Source organism: Grammomys surdaster, unplaced genomic scaffold (assembly GCF_004785775.1).
Source record: "Grammomys surdaster isolate TR1022 unplaced genomic scaffold, NIH_TR_1.0 125769, whole genome shotgun sequence".
Lineage (NCBI taxonomy): Eukaryota > Metazoa > Chordata > Mammalia > Rodentia > Muridae > Grammomys > Grammomys surdaster.
The window spans coordinates 1,936,387-1,956,017 of NW_021620600.1; the positions used below are offsets into that span (position 1 = coordinate 1,936,387).

At 50.7% G+C, this 19,631-nt stretch overlaps 2 protein-coding genes across 4 annotated transcripts in view; one reads left to right on the forward strand and one right to left on the reverse strand.

The window, feature by feature from the left end:
- Kcnc1 (potassium voltage-gated channel subfamily C member 1) overlaps positions 1–11,662 on the forward strand; it is a 42,104-nt gene extending 30,442 nt beyond the window's left edge. The window contains exons 2-4 of one of the 2 annotated variants that reach the window (XM_028788957.1): positions 288–1,221; positions 8,147–8,335; positions 10,248–11,662. In XM_028788957.1, coding sequence (XP_028644790.1) covers positions 288–1,221; positions 8,147–8,335; positions 10,248–10,312 — 1,188 coding nt within the window. In that variant the 3' untranslated portion in view covers positions 10,313–11,662. Of the gene's footprint in view, positions 1–287; positions 1,222–8,146; positions 8,336–10,011 lie in introns of both variants that reach the window. The other variant, XM_028788956.1, reaches the window with a different exon arrangement.
- Positions 11,663–16,306: 4,644 nt separating this feature from the next.
- The window catches only part of Sergef (secretion regulating guanine nucleotide exchange factor), a 198,151-nt gene continuing 194,826 nt past the window's right edge, over positions 16,307–19,631 (reverse strand). For both annotated transcript variants that reach the window (XM_028788868.1, XM_028788869.1), the window contains one exon: positions 16,307–16,682. In XM_028788868.1, coding sequence (XP_028644701.1) covers positions 16,378–16,682 — 305 coding nt within the window. In that variant the 3' untranslated portion in view covers positions 16,307–16,377. The remainder of the gene's footprint in view (positions 16,683–19,631) is intronic.

Below are 19,631 nucleotides of genomic sequence, written 5' to 3' on the forward strand. Positions count from 1 at the left end.
TGGACCCCAGAGCATCAGTGTTTGGCTGATAGCTGGGAAGGAGCCATAAGTGAACAAAGATACAGGCTTGGCTGTCCAGGCTCAGCAGCAGCACCTACCCCACACCCAGCCCCTGGCTCTGAGGAGGATAACATGATGTGTCAGCTTAGGTTGTGTTGGAGTCAAGGGACTCTGTGCATTGCCTGCCCCTGATGTGGCACACTGTACCTGGACCTGCAAGGCACTGTAGGTTTCTCCACTCTGAATGGGAAGCCTTTACTCTGACATCCTGTGTTTCTCACCCACAGTATGTGGCCTTTGCCTCCCTCTTCTTCATCCTGGTCTCCATCACAACCTTCTGCCTGGAGACCCATGAGCGCTTCAACCCCATCGTGAACAAGACGGAAATCGAGAACGTTCGAAATGGCACACAAGTACGGTACTACCGGGAAGCGGAGACAGAGGCCTTCCTCACCTATATCGAGGGCGTCTGCGTGGTCTGGTTCACCTTTGAGTTCCTCATGCGTGTTGTCTTCTGTCCCAACAAGGTGGAGTTCATCAAGAACTCCCTCAACATCATTGACTTTGTAGCCATCCTCCCCTTCTACCTGGAGGTGGGCCTAAGTGGCCTGTCCTCTAAAGCTGCCAAGGACGTGCTGGGCTTCCTGCGTGTCGTCCGCTTTGTGCGCATCCTGCGCATCTTCAAGCTGACCCGCCACTTTGTGGGCCTGCGGGTCCTGGGCCACACGCTCCGTGCCAGCACCAACGAGTTCCTGCTGCTCATCATCTTCCTGGCCCTGGGGGTGCTCATCTTTGCCACCATGATCTACTATGCTGAGAGGATTGGAGCACAGCCCAATGACCCCAGCGCCAGCGAACACACACACTTTAAAAATATTCCCATTGGCTTCTGGTGGGCTGTGGTCACCATGACGACACTGGGCTATGGAGACATGTATCCTCAGACGTGGTCTGGGATGTTGGTGGGAGCGTTGTGTGCTCTGGCTGGTGTGCTGACCATTGCCATGCCAGTGCCCGTCATCGTGAACAATTTTGGGATGTACTACTCTTTAGCCATGGCTAAACAGAAACTACCAAAGAAAAAAAAGAAGCATATTCCGCGGCCACCACAGCTGGGATCTCCCAATTATTGTAAATCTGTCGTAAACTCTCCACACCACAGTACTCAGAGTGACACATGTCCGCTGGCCCAGGAAGAAATTTTAGAAATTAACAGAGCAGGTAGGAAACCTCTTAGAGGCATGTCAATCTGACCTTTCACCTCTACCCCCTGTAGCAATGATTCCAGATTCAGTCAGACTGCTTCCTTAGTTCCACGGGTAACCCAGGACCCTGTGCCCAATCTTGAGGTGTGGAGCCTGGGACCCCAGGGAGATTCTGGGTGGCCAAATTCGGAAGGCAAGAGCTTGTTAGAGGAACCTCACTGGTGGCCCTGGGTAAGGACGTTGATGTGGTTGGTCTCATGAGTTCTGAAGAGACCCCAAGGAAGTTTGCTGAGAACTCTCTTAGCAGAAGCCTAGAGGCTGCTGCTCGGTTGGAAGGAGTCAGGCATGACTCTCTGACAGGCTACTAACCCAGTGGTGGGCAGGGACAGATGGAGTGGGGTTGATTCAGAGACACCATACAGCCTTTGACTTGGTCTTTAACATGCGTGCCTTCAGGCTGTGTAGACTGACAGAGTTGTCCGTGAGGTCTGGCAGCTGGGTCCCTAAAAAGGCAGTAGCGAGGATTCTCAGCCCTAGCAGAACCTATCTCTATAGCTGAGTAGATTCCTGCCCTGACGCCGGCCAGCTACCCAGCTCCAGGTCCCTGCTAGGAGTCGCCCTAGCCTTCTGTGACAAGCTTACTCACCCCATAGCATGCCGAACCAACTCATCCTCTGCCACTACTGTAGAGTTTAGCATTTATCTTTAGGAACCTGTTGGAGTGACTCTGGCTTTCACGTTGTCTGTTTGGGTTGATGGTCCAGTGGGAGTTTCTGGTGACCTTCTGACACAAGTGGCTGGTGAGCAAAGGACTAGAGGGGGGCCACATCCCGGGCAGCTTAGACGAAAGCATTATGGACCAGCAACCACCTCCCACCACTGAGAGTTGTCCCCACACCTAGCAGTAGGGACTGTAGCAGCAGCAGCAGCAATACAAGACATCCCAACCACTTATCCACGCATTCACTGGGAGATGGGGGTGGGGTGGGGGGGGGCGGGGTAAAACAATACTAGTCACTGAGGGATATATTCTCATATTCCATGGCTAGTGGCTCATTATGGGACTATCTCAGTTTTATGAGAACCTGCTCATAGCACATAAAGTTGACCATGGGGCTCTGGTCCGAAGATGAAAACCCATAGTCTACCTCTACCCATGGAATGCCATTGACTTACCTCTGGGGAGACAGGGCTCTCCAAGGAACAGATGATCCAGAGAAGAATGCCGACACTGAGCTCAGAGGTACCGGGTGAGTGTGGGGTTGATGTGTGCTGTTCGATTCATTTCGTCTATGAAGAGCACCCCATGCCTAGGTCTGGCAGGAGGCTTTGAGCTAGCTCAGTCTCAGATGAGGATGGCTCCCTTTCCCTTGGGTGGCCTCCCTCAGTGAGTGATTGATGTCCTTCCCTGCTGGTGTGCTATCGGATTTACCCTCCCACCCCAGTCCCTTATCCTGCTGGCTGGAGCAGCCTAAACCATGTCTCAAGGCTTACTTCTTTGTCTAGCCTTCTCACCCATTCCTTGCCCTCTCCTTCCTGAGATTCCTGTAGGTACGGAAGCAAAATGTAGCTTGTGTTCTAGGTTGGGGCAGGGAATACAGGGACCCTGAGGTAGAGATAGGCTCCTGATCAAGCCATGTCTCCATATTGGGAAGCCCCAGGCCTACCCTTTTGTTTTGAGTTAACTAGCCATTTTACCCCAGGAGCCATTACCAGGGCAAGGACAGTTTTCCCAGCTCTGGATGGCCTATCCTCTCCCCGGCTCCACAGTGGGCCCCAGCAGGAAGTGCTCAGCCTGCGAGTTATCACATGACCTTCCTCAGCCCTTCTGACTCATCTTCCCCAACACTGTGTCTGTCAGTCAGGATTTGGTGCTCAAAAAACGGAGCCCCAGGTCAGCCCATTGATGATCCCAGCTCACTCTAGCCAGATTCCTCTGCACATCCAGACCAGTGACATTATCCATGTACTGGGGACACACATACATCCACACCCACCAACGCACATACACACACACACACACACACACACACACACACACACGCACACACAGAGAGAGCTAATCCTAAGGACATTAGCCCTTTCTTCAGGTTGCAGCAGATCTGCAAAGCCTACGAATTCCTGTAAAATTTCCTCTGGGTTCCTTAGCCTTGCTGAGCCTCCGCCCTGGCTTCCAGGTTTCAGGAATTCGGAGATCTCTGGTTTGGGCAGTCTAATGACTAGCTGTCTGAGCTCAAGCTCCCTCTTTCTAACTCTAACTCTAACTCTCTCTCTCTCTCTCTCTCTCTCTCTCTCTCTCTCTCTCTCTCTCTCTCCCCCCTTGCTGTTTTGGTGCTGTTCTGTTCTGATGTTCAGCCCTCCAACCCCTCAGCTGTAAGATTCCAGTGCCACCTTTAGCCTCTCCTCAGACACTGGCATATGAGACCGGATTACCCACTGCGGGAGCGTATGAGGTCTCCAGAGTTTGTCTTCACCCATTTCTGTACCATAGGCTCCCTTTCTATTTAACCCCTCCTTATAGATCTGGATGGGCATGGGCTGGGGGTGAGCGAGTGAGAGAGAAAGCAGAGAGTAGGAAAGCAGATGTGATGGGTAGAGACTAGGCCTCATGGGAATGTGGGAGACGAGATGGTGTCCCATGGGGTTCTTCAGCAGAGGCAGTCAAGCAGATCCCCAAACAGCAGTCTCTCTAGTTTCATTTCTAACTCTTGGATTAGGGACTGAGCTAGAATGCTGGGTGTCTAGCTGAGCCAGCAGCTCCTAACCCTCACCTCCACCTCTCAGTGAAGCCACAGTCTGTCTGTCTGTCTGTCTGTCTGTCCCAGGGATGTTGTGATCTCTTTCTTTGGGCCATGGCTTGAATGGCCTCAATATTTGTGGGCTCTTGTCCTGAGGGGCTGCCAAGGTTTTAGGTCTTGCCTGGCCATGAACTGGGAGGCACAGGGAGGGATTGTCAGGCACTGAGCTCCCTGGAGCAGCTGCTGTCCTCCAAGAAGAGGTTTACTCCCCCACGCACCCCCACTTATAGTGGGCCAGCCACTTGCTCTGGGCAGCTTGGAGTGTCTGCTGTCCCCTGTCTTGCCATGTCCATCCTCGTGTGTCTTATTTCTGCTCCTGTGATGAGTCAGACCTTTGTGGTGTGGGGTCCCAGGGCTACAGGTCCCTGGCATAAGGGACACAGAGGGACACAGGTGGCAGGTTTCGCTCCTTTCTTACCTGTGGGTGTACAGAACCAAAGCGCAATATCAGAGATGCCCCACTTCCGCCACCCACAGGAGCTACCGCTGCAGCCTTGGGTGGTCTTTGGGGGTGTGGTTTGTTTTCTGAGCACCAGAATCCAAAACCGCTATTGCCAGGCCCTCTCCTAGGCTGCAGTGGCTGCCTGGGACTAGTGCTAGACCACGGAGTGGTTGGGCAGAATTAGGGGCAGAATTGACGGAGTGAGACAGGCGGCCAAAGAGAACCCAGTGGCAAGGTAGGACTGGCAGCATGGATCCAAACTGTAGTCCACACTGGCTGTGTGGGCAAAGCGAGATCTGAGGAGAAAGGAGATGATCTTGAAGGCCAGGCGGGTATTCTTTTTTCTTTTCTGTGTTGTTCATATTCTCTCTCTCTCTCTCTCTCTCTCTCTCTCTCTCTCTCTCTCTCTCTCCTTGTTTTGTTACATGAGTGTGCTGGTTCTCATGGCCACACTTCTCACAGTTTGTCCCCTTTAGCCTGGGATGTTTTCTCCTGAGTCCCAGCTGGGCAGACCCCTTTGGGGTAAACCCAAGGTAATGGCAGCCCACGTAATCCCAGTCTAGTCCTGCGTGCGCCTGGTGGTGCCCGCGGCTAGGTATGAACAGTAAGTATGTCAGAAGTGTCTAGAGATGTCGGAACAGCCATCCTGCTGACAGAGGCCTGGTCACATAGGTTCTCTTGCTCCAAAGTTTTTAAAAAAATGACCCTTTCACAGACGTTCATCTCAGTTCATTTCAAAGCCTGGAAACCATCTCTGAGACGCTGACCATGTCGCCATTCCATCATTGCCAGCCTGGGGGTATGGTGTCCCGGGGCCCTGGGCTAAGGAGGCAGGCCCAGCTCTCTGAACGCAAGTAGAAAGCTAGGTGTCAGGAAAGATAAGCAGGTGGGTGAGGACTCTGAGGTCTTGTACCTTTGGTCGTTCTCACAGTTTGGATGCTTGGCCCTCTTTGCTTATTCTCTCTTCTGGCCATTTGCACTGGAGTTTGGGACAGGAAGTGAATGGCCTGGGTGCAGAGAGCATCTTCGACTGCAGATAAAACATCATCCACTCAGCCATAAACCCTTTTTAAAGGTCAAGGCTGAAAGAAAAAGTAGGCTCCAGGGGTATCCAGGAAACTGCCCTCATCCTGTCCCCCTAAATCCTAGATGGCTGTCCCTCGCTCTTGGAACCCCAGAGGGACTACCCCTGCTTTCAAACTCTTTACAGTTTAAGGTGGGAGGCCTAGGGGCCGGGGACGTGTAGGCAGAGACTCAGGGCCAGAGGAAGGGGTGGTCTCAGGCTGAGCTGTCTCTATTGAGGCAGAGGCAGGAAGAAGCAGTCACTATTTGGCCCTTCTCTGGACAAGAAGAGCAGGCTGTGGACACCCACTCAAGAGCATCTTTGCCAGCTAGAGAAGATGCACTTGGAAGCCATCATTCTTCCCCATGCAAGGCACATGGACCCAGCTTTCAATCCCCCTTCCCCACCATACCACTTCCTCATCTCCCCAGCATCCTCCTTCCAGCCCAAGACCCTCCATGAGGGAGACAAGAGCCAATGGAATGTAAGGGAGAATATGCATGTCCGTGGGCACACATGTGTCCCACAGACACACTCCTCATGCTAGGCAGCCCCCAGCTTGTCACATGGTGCCAGAGTTTCCCTAGTAACTAGCCTTTCTGGTTCAGAGTCAATCAGGATCGAAGGCCCTGGGATCTTCAAGGACTGTACGTGAAATGCCTTGCCGTCTTGTACGACAGACTTTTTTAAGTTCCAAAATTATGATGGGAAACTTTTTCTTTTTTCTTTTCTTTTCTTTTTTTCTTTTTTGGATTTGCTTTATGAATAAACCTGATTGGTCCATTTCTCTTTTGACTGACTGCCTCTTTGTAGTGCCATGATGTACACGTGTGGTGACCCCACTCACGTGCATGTCATGTGTGCATGCACTGGGAAGGCTCACTCCTGCGTGTAGTTATACGATCTGAACAGGATCACGGGAGAGGGTCACATGAAGCTGGGAGTCTCCTGTAGCTTTCTTTCTGAGAGCCTCCCCTAAAACATTCCCCAGGGTGGTTTCTTCCCTCACCAAAGGGCTCTCCCATGAGGATTCCCCCATAGGTGCAGTGCTTGACTGGGCTTTACCCTAGCAGTGTCCCCAAGAGGGAAAGAGATGGGGACAAAGCTCAGTCAGAGCCACCATTGCCAGGTGCTGACGGCCTCCAAATCTTTGCTCTTAAAGTTAGGAGGGCCAAGGTGCTTGGCTGTGGCCACATTTTGTCCTTCCCCCACCATTCATGTCCCCCTGAGACCTCCTTCCAGGTTCCTTCTTAAACTACTGCAAAAGCCAAGCCTCAAAATCCTCCCACCCCCACCCAAGGCCATCAGCGTCTGTCGTCTCCCACACGTCCATTTGCTCTGCTTTACCAGCGATGCTGGTAGAAAGGACAGGAATGTGAGCCGCTCCCACATCCCTGTCCAGCGACCACAGGCTCATGCATATGCATTTATCTTTGTCGTGCAAGCTGACCAGGTCCCCCAGAGTGGTCTGTGGAAGCACTGCTTGATGTGTGTGTGCAGCAGTGTAGGTCTTCATGGCGACAGAACAGATGGGATGATGTCATTGGGTCTGTGGGGTGACACAGGAAGCTAATCTGCATGAATGATGGGGGTAGAACAATCAGATTGTGTCCCTATGCGGGCAGGGAAATGTATGACCAGGCCTAGTCTGTGCAGGGAACGTGAAATGGAAGGGCCATGGTTGAGTCTTTGTAGAGATAGTATAGGTGTGGCCAGCACTTGTCTGTGTATAGGACAAAGTTTCAGAGGGCTGTGTGATCAAACTCAGTCTGTATAGAGCACAGTCTCTGAGGGACCAGATTGGGTTCCTGTAAGGACAGAACAGAGGTGTGGCCAGTCTAGTCTTTCTGGGGCATAGCATGACAAAATAGGGTTTGTTTGGGGAGATAGTGTAAAATGCATGTCCAGGCTAGTCTGTAGAGGGGGTGGCAAATCTGACCATGTCCCTGTCTGGACAGGAACAGAAGATGTGAGTAAACCTAGTCTGTATGGGATAAAGTTCCAGAGGCACCAGATTTGGTCCTTGTGGGGACAGAGAAGTAGCCACGGGCATCTGAATGGTCATATTGGGTCCCACATGGAGAGGTGGGAGCAAGATGAGTGATTAGACTTGGGAGATATACCAGGAACCAAAGAATAAATTGAGAGCTGCCTGCGCAGGAGTGGGGGAGGTCAGGCAGGGTCTAGCTGGGCCTAGGGCTGAACACCGCTAGGAAGCAGCCTGGTGCTGGTCAGAAGCAGAGGGGTCTGAAAGGCTGCCTTTCTGAGTGTCTGTCTGTCTTCTCCCTGAGCTGTGTGTCTGATCCCTCCCATGGATACATCATATCATTCTGTCTCATTAACACTGCCCTGGCCCTGTTCTGTCTCATTAACACTGCCCTGGCCCTGGGCCTGCCCCCAGCACCACACGCTGGGCCCATCACCAATTCATCTTTTTGCAAACTTTGAGCAAACTTAGGAGTCTCTTTCTCCCGCATTGTCAGCAGCCTGCCCCAGCCTTGCACCCCCTCTATGGACCACCCACTTTTCTATCCTCAGGAACGAGAACTCCTTTGTCGAATGTCCCACCTTCGGCCTGTCACCCCCTCTCACTAAACGGTTTTCAGTGTCTCAATAGCTTCTGCTTATATGTTTGAAGATTCCAAACTGAATGGGGAGGTGGCGAAGGCCGCGCTGGCGAACGAAGACTGCCCCCACATAGACCAGGCCCTCACTCCCGATGAGGGCCTGCCCTTTACCCGCTCGGGCACCCGCGAGAGATACGGACCCTGCTTCCTCTTATCAACCGGGGAGTACGCGTGCCCACCTGGTGGAGGAATGAGAAAGGGTATGTAGAGGAACTTGGAGCTCTCTGCATTGGCCGGGCCCGCCTTGCGCTCCTGCAGATGGGTGGGCAGGGAGGTGGGCAAGGGGTGCTGAGGGGTAGGTAGGCACATTGAGGGGTGATGGGGGGATTCCCCCGGAGATTGGCCTCTAGAGGTCAGAGTTCTTTCTCCAAGGGGGATGGAAGCAAGCTTGTAGAGAGAAACTAAGGCCCAGGCAGCTGTAGGTTGGTATTCAGCTAAATGATAGAAAGGGGCTTGGCCAGGGTTGATGACCATGGTCTGTAAAGCCAAGCCAAGGGGTACCCAAGGAGACAGGGAGGAGTCTCAGCTCCCTCAGATTTCTCCAGTGGGGCAGAACATGTCCAAAAGGTAAAGTGTTCTCTCCTAGCCTCTAGTTGTGAAGGACTATTGGCTTAGCCACCATCCTGTGAGTTTAGTCTAAAGTTTGGCTGTGAAAGAAGTATCCTTTAAAGAGAAACCACAGGCCAGTGGAAAGGGAGGCTTCATAGAAAGGTGGCTTTGGAGCTGGGAGATAAGGCCACTATCCTTGTAGAGGTAAGCTGTGTGCTAGTCAGAATACTGGGAGTGGCAGACAGAGAACTTGCCAAGACAAGGTATGTTAACAGGACTTATAAAGCTCTTTCCATGGCCAGAGCACATTATTACTGCCCCTGGGCTAGTCAGCGCCCCCTTGTGGCCGGTGAAGGCTGTGACTAGCGGTGTTCTTGCAGTCAGGATTTGGAGAGGTTTAGCATGGGCTGCCTGGGGAGAAGTTCAGAACACTCCACATAGGGCTGCACATAGCAGCCGACTAGCTGGGAAGTTCATGCATGTTCCTGTGCACCTCATGCTCACATGTTCCTCATGCTCACACAGACGCATGACGACAGGGAGCAGGGTGGGCCAGAGGGGAGTCAAAATCTTGAGAGTAACAGCTGGTGTGTAGTCCCAGGCCTTTGTCAACTACACTAGTGTTAGGAATGGTTAAATCAGACACAAGGGAAACAATAGACTTTAAGAATCAAAGGCAGATCTAGAAGAGGAGAGGTAATCTTTGCCCAGACAAGGGACAGTCCTTTGGGTGGTGCGCGATTGCTTAGTTATACCAATCTGATTCAGGCTGGTCTCTGCTTGTTTGCCCTGCCTGAGGTCCCCTTGACCTCAGTGCGGTGTGCTGCTCCCTGCATGGTGCTGCATGGCAGAGGGCTACCAGCCTTGCGGGGAGCCCCATCCTTGGCATGGATGGGGCTGCTGCTCTCTTTGCAACTGGCTTATTCCCAGGTAAAGCCTGTAGAATGCCCAGAAGCAGGGGTCAGCCTGAAGAGTAGGGGCAAACTATCTCCATGGCTGCGTCCTGCCCAGCAAGGTCCCGTGGGCTGCCTGACTCCTTGTCTTGAATGCTGGATCAGTCGGTGTGGCCTAAGAGAACAGTGTCTCTACTGTGCTTCCAGAAGTCGAGGGGATGTGGGACAGAAGCACCCCATTTCCTAGTACTTCTTGGGAGTACACGCCCCATCCACAGGTGATCCCCAGTCTCAGAACCCACTCGAGCTTGGGTGCTGGACTCTTTGGGAGGCACCAAGGGTGAAGGCCCCTTCAGTGTCCATCCAGCTCGGCTCTCATGGCTCCTGATAGCACCAAGAACTTGCTTTGCTCTGGCTGATTCGGAGCCCTTTAGGTCTGCAGGTGCAGAGCAGAAGTAGGGACTTCACCTGTCCCCCCCAAGAGGGAAGAGAAAGAGGCTGCTAGGCTGGTCCGCTGCATGGGAAACAAGCCAGCTGGAGAAGACCCTGCCTGCCTCTGCATGCGGCTGTTCAGTCTTTCCTCTTCCTTCCTTAACAACTAAGTGCCGAGCAAGCGGGAGGGGAAGGCAAGAAGAGGAGCTCAAGTGGTAATTGTATTCTCTACATACAGATCTTTGCAAAGAAAGCCCTGTCATTGCTAAGTATATGCCGACAGAGGCTGTGAGAGTGACTTGACCAGGCGGCTTGGCCGAGGACACTGGTGGCTATTAACCATCTGGGTGGACCTGCAGCCCCTCCTCACCCTCGGACAGAGTAAATTCACGCCATGCAGGTTTGCCGGACGAGTCCGAGTGGCCCGGGCATTGTACTAAGACGGACGTAGCTTTTTCTACGGCCCATGGTAACTGACCGTAGAGGATTCGCCCTTCTTTCTTTTCTTTTTTTTTTTTTAGAAGTTACCTTTTATTTGGGGAGGGGGGCCAAGGGGAGCCTTAGCATGACTTGCATGAAGTTAAACAGAAAACCCAGCTAAACTACACCCACCAGCCCTTGCTGTGACTGTATGATCACCCCAACCACTACCAAGAATGGAGAGAAGAGCAAGAGTCCCTTATTTTCTTTCAGTGCTCTTAGACACATGGTGTCGGAGTCAAACTGTAATGGCGCTCGGTAGAAACCTGTACATTTCCAAGAGTGGGGGTGGGGGGAGGTCAGGGAACAAAGATGGGGCTGGGGAGTGAATTGCTTTTTGTACACAAGACCTAGAGGAAAGGTTCCAAAATGGCAGTTGGTCATCGGTCACATTGACCTCACCTTCATAGCCCACCTCTCACGTGGAAAACCGAGAACTTTGCTCTGAATAGGACTGTGGAGAGCCACACTGCCACCCTCTTCCACCTCTGTCTGGCATGCTTGTGACCCAACGGACCTCTCCCCAAGACCCCGACAGCAGTTAGTTTAGTTTGATTCACTCATCTTGGTGTATAGATCCAGTGTGACCAAGTTTCATAACAAACTGTTCATAGTTACACCATATGGATTTTTCCAATGTCATTTTAAAACCAGGATGTAGAGTACCTCCAGTTCAGGACCATCAGAGGGGTGCCTCCCCTCCACCTTTATTAAGGCGAAAACTGGCACTGTATGCAATTTAGTACTTCAGAGTAGAAAAGGAAAAAGAAAAAAGAAAAAACTGCATGCCCAATGTTATGCAAAGAGATTTGAGCATGAAATAAATTTTGTAACATGGTTTCTGTCTAGTCTAAAGCAGATTTGTTTTTCTGAAGCAATTGGAGGTTTGCAGAGACACGCTTCTGCATCTCGAATAAATATAGTATTTTCCCAACAGAAACAGAGGACAGTAGCTTGGCTTTGGTCTGATTCTAAAATTAGTGTGTGTGTGTGTGTGTGTGTGTGTGTGTGTGTGTGTGTGTGTGTAAAGATGATATTTTTGAAAAACACATGCTTGAGTTGAAAAAAAAATTGCAACATCTCGAGCTTTTGCTGCAGCATTTCCTGGAAAGACAGCAGCCTCCCCTCCCCGGGCCCTGGCCCTGGAAATAAAGAGCTGACTTTTGATCTGAAGGAGTGAGTTGAGTTTTTATTGCCTCCAGGCTGTATCTCCATTCTGTTCTGCTAAGTGGGTGTGGCTACCACTGCAGTCATCTGAGCTGAGGTGCTGCTGGGCTCTGAGGATGCTGTCCCTCACAGGTTAGGGCTATAGATCCTGTTGGGTCAAGGGAAGGAAGCAACTCTTCAGAGGTGAATGAAACCCTGACATAATGTCTGGCACATGCTCTGTGGGGCTCACCTGCTATGGTTCTGTGACTCATCTCGGTGATTCTCTGCAGGAAGCCACGTCAGAGCATCTCCTTGCCCTGTGCAGCCACAGGTACTTCCCTGGGACTATTGTTGGGCCTGACTGTCAGGTCTGGGTGCCCTGGCCAGCTCCCAGGGCCTTGGCTGGAGACTACCTCATGGAATACTCCTCTCAGCTTGACACACCTAGGAAAGGGTAGAGTCTGTTCTGGGAATCTTCACTTGCAGGTTTGGGTGTGCGGTAGAATGGAGGATCTGATTCTTCCTGATCCATTAGTGATTCCAGAAGGTTCGATGGAAAGAGTCCCCAAAGGCTACACCGTCAACCTCTGAGCATTTTAAGATGGGAGATAAGGTCTGAGCAGGCAGCACACTGCTCAGGGCCACAGGCACAAAGGTGTCAGCCCCTTTATGGTTTTAGTCTCCTTGTCTTCTCCCTGCACAGCCCAAGTCTGTGAGCCTATGGGTGGGTGGGACATTGAAGGTGGGTTGCAAAGATTTACCTACTAATCTCTCACCTCTTTTGACAACTCGCCTCAAGTTCCTGGTACCCAGGATCCACCACAACTGAGGGTAGTTACCACTGTCCTCTTCTGAGTCTCGGGATACACAAGTGAAGCAGCCTGGGCTGTTTTCTGAGGTCAGTGTTGACATAAGCCAGAAATCTACTAGGAAGATGAGAATTTACTGAATAACACAAAGCTATTTGGAACATAGGCTTGTAGGAGCACCGCAGCTAGAAAGGGGGAACTAACACACACTGAGGATGTGGAAGGTGCGCCTCATACATACTGCCCAGTGCCAGCTCAAAACAGCCCAATCACCCCATATTACAGCCAAGACAATGAAGTATAATCAGGGGCAGCCAGCCCAAAGCCGCACAGCCCAGTGAAAAGTGAACTCAAGATCGGAAGCTCCAGAGTTTGCATCGGGCTGTTTTTAGCTAACGACTTTCTGGGGCTGGCCCATGATGGGGCAGTATTAAAATCCTGGATTCTGAATCTGGGACTCTTAGGATTTTGCCTCCTGCATCCTTCATGGAGTGCACAGCTGTGACAGAAGGGCCACTTTGTGTTCTGTTCCAGACCTCTCTTGATTCAAAGCTGGCCAAGCCCACTCTTGCTGCACTATGGGTGAAGCTTACATCTCTTCAGCTAGTTTTCCAGAAGGCCACCAGCCTCCCTGTCTGTCCTCTACTCCGATCCACCTCTGTGCTCCAATCAGGAAGCAGCTCTGAAGCTGTGGCAGTCATACTTAGCACCCACTTCCAACTCATCCCCACTATCTCCCAGGGCTAACTGCAAATGACCACTAAGTCACCTCACCCGGAGTAGATAATGCCTGGGCATGGCAAAAAGGACTTATTCTGAGTTACAGGCCTGGATTCACTCCCTAGGCACCATGTTACCCGTCTTAGTCAGGGTTTCTATTGCTGCAATGAAACACCATGATCAAAAGCAAGTTGGGGAGGAAAGGCTTTATTCAGCTTACACTTCCATAGCACTGTTCAGCATTGGAGGAAGTCAGGTCAGGAGCTCACACAGAGCAGGAACTGGGAAGCAGGAGCTGATGCAGAGGCAATGGAGGGGTGCTGCTTACTGGCTTGCCCCTCTTGGTTTGCTCAGCTTGTTTTCTTATAGAACCCAGAACCACCATCCCAGGGATGGCACCCCCCACCATGGACCAAGCCTCCCTCATCAGTGATTAAGAAATATGGCCTATATGCTTGCCTGCAGCCCAGTCTATGGAGACATTTTCTCAACTGAGGTTCCCTTCTCTCAGATGACTTTCAGCTTGTGTCAAGTTGACATAAAACTAGCCAGCACAGCATCCAGGGTTATTCTAGTGAACTTCAGGCTATTATAATCAAGGGTGGAAGATGGGTCAAGGGAAGACAGGTACCCGTGATCAGGAGGGGAGGGTGGGTGTGGGAAGAAGGCATGGCAACAGCTGTTGCATGCTGGGTCCTCAACACTCACTCCAGGGCCCCACCAGTCACCTGCAAGCACACAATGGGGGTATTTCTTCCTTCTCATGAGGGGCAAGGGTGGGGAATGAAGGCAAAATTACATTGAAAATGCATTTAAAAAAATGAGCTCTTTCCTCAGGTCATCTCCTGTGACCCTAATGAACCTAAGCAGGTGAGTGAAGTGACAGTGTCAAGTGTCTGTGAGACCTGTAGACTGGTTCTCCAAAAGCTGTAAACAGAATACAGTGGCTAAGGATGGGTCCTCAGAGCTCACTCAGTCAATGTCCCACTCCAGTGACCCCTGGGGACACTGAGAAGATCATTCGTTTACTTTCTGCTTAGCTCTAGAGTTGACTAGGTGCTGGCTCCTCCATGGACTACCAGGAAAGGGGACTTGGACTTCTTTGAAAGACAAACAGCTACCAAAGGCTGAAAGGGGGAAAAAGACTTATCAACTGTCCTTCTTTGTCTTTGGTGTTTTTACCCATCAGAGTCAGGCAGCAGAGTGAGGAGAATGCCTTCTGTCCATACTGTCACCAGGAAGGGCAGCATGAGGTTGGCTGAGGTAAGATAGTGGGCAGGGAACCACTCCTTCCTGCATTTGCCTGCTTCTAGTAGGATCTGACCCACTTGTAAAGGTCTGAGACTCTAAATCAAAGAGCTTAGTTAGGGCCCATGTGCTAATCCTGTTCAGGATGCGGACACGTCTTTCTCCTATGAACAAGGCACTGGGCTCCAAAGCACCCAGTTGAGTGGGAAACTCAAAGTGTGGAATTTTCCAGCACATACTGAAAGAGACAGGAGGTAGCTTGCCTCTGGGCAAGATGGTGTTGGCTCCTAGTGACTGGAAACTGTCTAGGCAGAATGGGTCACATGAAAATGCTTCCGGGCCTGGTTGCTGCCAACCTCGTAGCCTACAGAACAGTAACCTTGAGCTTGCTCCAGTAAGCCATACTGGGTAACTGCTCTATCTCAGTGGGCTTGGCCATTATAGCAAGAGAAGACCAGAGTACAAATGCTGCCACTGGCTTCTGGGTCTGGTGGTGGAGGCTGTACAGAACAGGACATAGTTCTTGGGCCCAGTGCTAGGAGCAAGACTCCATGCCTGGGGCTCAGGTCAGAATGTGGCTGCAGGTGGTGTCTAGGCGTAGGCCTGTGGACTTTGGAAAGTACTTCCTCCAAACCTTCTGAGCTGGACCCATTCCTATTCACTCAGCTACTTCCTATCCCACTGCTGTCTGGTTCAGAGCTCTGACTGGGTTGCCCTGGGCCAGGAATGAGGTGCGTCCCCCCTTTTCAGCCTCCATTTTCTCCTGATGAGCAAGAGAGTAGTTGATGAGATCAAGCAGTTTCTACACTTTCTTAGTGAGCCGCTCATCAAATGCAGTCCCAGGCAGAGCACATCAGATAACGTAAGGACAAAACCAACACTGCCAACATAACCAGGAGACGGGCAAGCTTCCGGCCACCTGCAAGGAGATGTCTGAAGCTCTGAAGAATGTTGGATGTCAGTTTGGGTTTTATTATTGTTGTTGTTGTTGTTGTTGTTGTTGTTGTTGTTGTTGTTGTTTGAGAGAGTGTCTTACTATGTGAGGTTGATTGTTTTGGAACTTGCTATGTAGACCAGGCTGGCCTTAAACTCACAGAGATCCACCTAGCTCTGTCACCTGTGTGCTGCTATTTAAGGCATAAGCCACCATGCCAGTCTCTGAGGAGTGTAGTTTGGAGGCCTCTAGGCTTTGAAGTCCCCAGCTTTAACGTCCTAGGATTCTGTAACCACCAGAAGCTACTGGAACCTAGACAGCAGAGCCCTGAGATAATATAGTTCCCCTGCTACAGTGGCCCCAGAATCCTGCCTAGTGGGAGACTTACACATCTTCTGAGAGTCTCCTGGCTCCAGACAGACTTCTCTGCACTTGGGGGTCTTCTCTGCTGAGTCTCTCCAGAAGCCCTGCATTCTCTCCACTTACTCATTCCATTCTTCCCACTCAACCCAAAGCCTTTGCTCGGGCCCTGGTCATGAAGACACGGGTGCCTCTCCTTCTGAGTCTCCAGGCAGGGTACCTCTGTACCCTCAGACAGGCAAAGCTATGGGCTCTGAACAGAAACCTCTAAGTCAAAGGGGAAGTGTGTGTTGCTCTAAATGTGGCCTAGAACCCTCCACCCTCTGACCTAACACAGCCATGGGGTGGACATCATGTAGGGCTGGAGCCTCCTTCTGATGGTTTTACTTTGCATGTCCTTAGTGAGGCGCCCCTCATCCACATCTGCTGAGTAGAAAAGATGCCTCCTCCATGGCTCAAGCCTCTCTGAGCACTGGGCAAAGAGCTCCTTGTTCTGACCTGCGGTTCTGCCCAGCTGTCAGGACTTCCTGATCCCCTCTCGAGCTTACAGGAGGATTATTGACCCCATACTCTCTCAGAAGGATTCTCCAGGGAATCTTCTGTTGGGATAAGCCACTTTATTGAACAGTCTCTCTCACAGTCCCCTCCCCTCACCATTTCTCATCCTGTCAGAATGGCTTTGGGTTGACGTCACTGATCGTCTCTCCTTCCAGTCTGTCTCTGTCCACGGTGCCCTGAGATTCAGTGTTCTCTGTGGCATCTGGGAGTGGGCAGGTGACCTTGAGATCCCGGCATGGCACACGGTGTGGCGGCAGCTGACATAAGGCTAAGGAGTGGCCAGCCCCACAGCCCACGAGGAGGAGTCTTGATGGTGGCGGCAGAGCACGCACTGGAGATGGAGTCCAGACGTTGGACTCAGTGCCATCCCCACACATGCCATGTTCGTTCCAGCCCCAGGAGCAGCACTTGTCCCCTGCGGAAGAGAGGGCACAGACATCACTGTAACGCCCAGTGCACATAGGAAGAAAGCAGAGCTGATGGCCATTAACAGGGTATGTTCATGGCCCACCTCACCTGCCCCCTCAAGTCACTGTACCCCATTCTGCCACACCCCCAGCTGTTCATGCTCCGTTCATGAATTTCCTCTTTGGCTCTTCACTCACCACAGGCTTACCAATCACTGAGCCCTGCTAACTCCACCACTAAAAACAACTCCAGTGTCTCCCATGTCCCTCCATCTCTGCTGCCACTACCCTGGCCCAGGTCATCGGCTTCTTACTACAGCCATAACTGCTTGCCACACATTCTCACGGTTAAACACCTATAATCCCAGCTTCTGGGAAGATGAGTTCCAGACCAGCTTAGGCTATATAGAGACGCTTGGTTCCAGCCTCCCTGCTTAGGAAAACTACCGGAAAGTTTGCAATATCTTAGTATGCAAAAAAGCATGGAAAACAATGTATGATATGCTAACCTAAGTTCAGAACATTAGTTATTATTTTCCCACAAGCATTTCAATTTTTTCCTTAAAACAACAACAACAGCAGCTTCTGTCTAAGCCTGACTTCCCTCTATGCTCTCCATCCTGCAGCAGTAACCACTGCTTTGAAGACGGTGTCTATCACTTTCATGCTTGTATGCTTATATGTACACACATGTGTACATGTGTGCATGTCCATAAACACTATGTACACTCATTTTAGCTTGTCTTAAAGACTTATAAAGGCACATCACTGATACATACCTTTTATATGACCTGTTCTTTACACTTTTTTCTAAGCCGATACTTTGCAGACCAAGCTTATAAATAGCCTCTCCTTATGTAAAGCCATGTTCCCTTTAGCCACATCCTTGGGATGACCAGTTCTTAGTCAACATTGTTGCCACTGAACTATATATATCAATATGCAATATGATATTATACAACATTACCGATATGGCTGCTGTTGTAAACAGTACTGCTCTGAACATCTTACAGATGTGTTCCCCTGTGTCTCCCTGTAGACCACTGACATTCTGCTGACTACATTCATTTCGGGAAAGAGCTCCCTTTTTGTGTCTACACCATCTTGGGTTCTATGGATCACATGGTCACATTCTTGGCCTTGTTGGTCTTTGTCTTTTTCTTATTGATAACTTACTTCTACGTACTGCAAGTGTCTTCTTCCAGAAGTCTGGGGTGTGTCACCTCACTTTATGGAGACTTTTGCTAGGCAATTTCTTTATAGTGGCTGCCTAATTGCACATTTTGAGGATTAAACAATTTACTTAACCTGCAGACCATTATCAGGTTGTCTCTAGTTTTCCACTTTCCTACAGCACTGCATGTACATCTCTGTGTGTGAATCTCTGCTGCTCCTTCTAATTACCTTCTCAAATTAGATTTGTAGGACACTGATTCCCGGCCAGTGGGTACAGCCTTCTTGGAGACGGCCGAGGACTGTGTGAGGACTGCCAGGATACTCTTCCCACATGACTTTGGTGATCTGTGGGCATCTCTGCTCCTCTCCCACACCACCAGTGTTTATTAGCATCATGGGTTTTAAAAATCTTTTTCAATTTGAACACAAAATGGAGTCTCACTGTTTTAATGTGTACTTTGATTACCAATGAAATTGGTAGATCTAAACACTATGCTTCCTGGATACTTTTCTCTCTTTGTAGACTGTTTCTTCAGTGCTTCACAGCTCAGCTAATATCCCCCAGCACCAGTTAATATCAAAACATTTGAGTGCTCAAATCCAAAAGCTATATGACCTGGTGCTTTATTGTTGTTGTTTTTAGTTTGGCTTAAAATTTTGTTCTAGATTTTTCAAAAGAAATATATTTGTGACTGATTTGAAGGTTTTTTTTTGGGGGGGGGGGAACAGGCTCCCATGAAGGTTATATTGGCCTTGAACTTACTATATAGCCAAGGATAATCTTGAACCTCCATCCTCCTGTCTCTACCTCCCAAGCTCTGGAGCACATGTGTGCCATTCTCTCCAGCAGGTTCTCTGGTCTTTTCAATTTCTTCAGAAGCATTTAAACCCTGAAAGCCCATTTCTATAAGGAAATACTCTTGACTTTCCCATAATGCCAATGTTTAAATCTTACACCAAAAGTTTGTTTTACAGACCACTGTTTCAAGAGAGGGCTCCACCTCCTTGGGAGGGAAGTAGTACTGGTCAGGGGCTCACGTGTGGGGAAACACACATCTGCAGGATGGCTGGAAAGATGCAGAAACACATACAGAGAGAATGACACCCCTCCCCTTCCTTGGTTGGGCAGGAACTTCACCAGGTTGATCAGGAGCAGGGAGGAGAGGGGAAGAGCCCAGGACTTTACGGCCCAGTTTGGCACCTTGCATGGGCCAAGTGCCTGGCCCTGGTGAGAAGCACAGCTGACAGTCAGCAGGGGCAGGGATGGGAAGCAGAGATGGGGGAAGGAGGAAGACAGAGCTGACCTCACCACAGGATCCAGCACTATGGGCAGCTGGCACGCTTTCCTTCTCCTGTTAAAGGGAACTACTCTGAGGAGGCCACGCTCAGGGCTGAGTAGATGAGGCCCAGAGCCAGGGCGCTCATGCCTGCTGGGTAGAGAAGACTGGCAAAGGTCCAGCCATCTCTTCCCCGATACTCTGAGGAGAACTTACTCGAGCTGTGTGGGTTATTTGCTTAGGTTGTTACCGCCCAGTGCGACAGCCTCATTTCACAGATGATGCTCATCTTCCAAGAGAAGGCTGAGCCTCTAGAATGTGCGAAGGGCTTCAAACACTGCTAAACGCCACACGTTGAGTGTGAGGCTTCACTGGACTTATTGCTACAGTACTTTAGGTTTGATGGCCAGTGTGCTGCTCCACCCTTTCTCTTTGTGTGTGCCACATGGGTGTGTGCACACGCATATGGTCAGAGATCAAGGTTGTGTCTCCTCATTTTTTTTT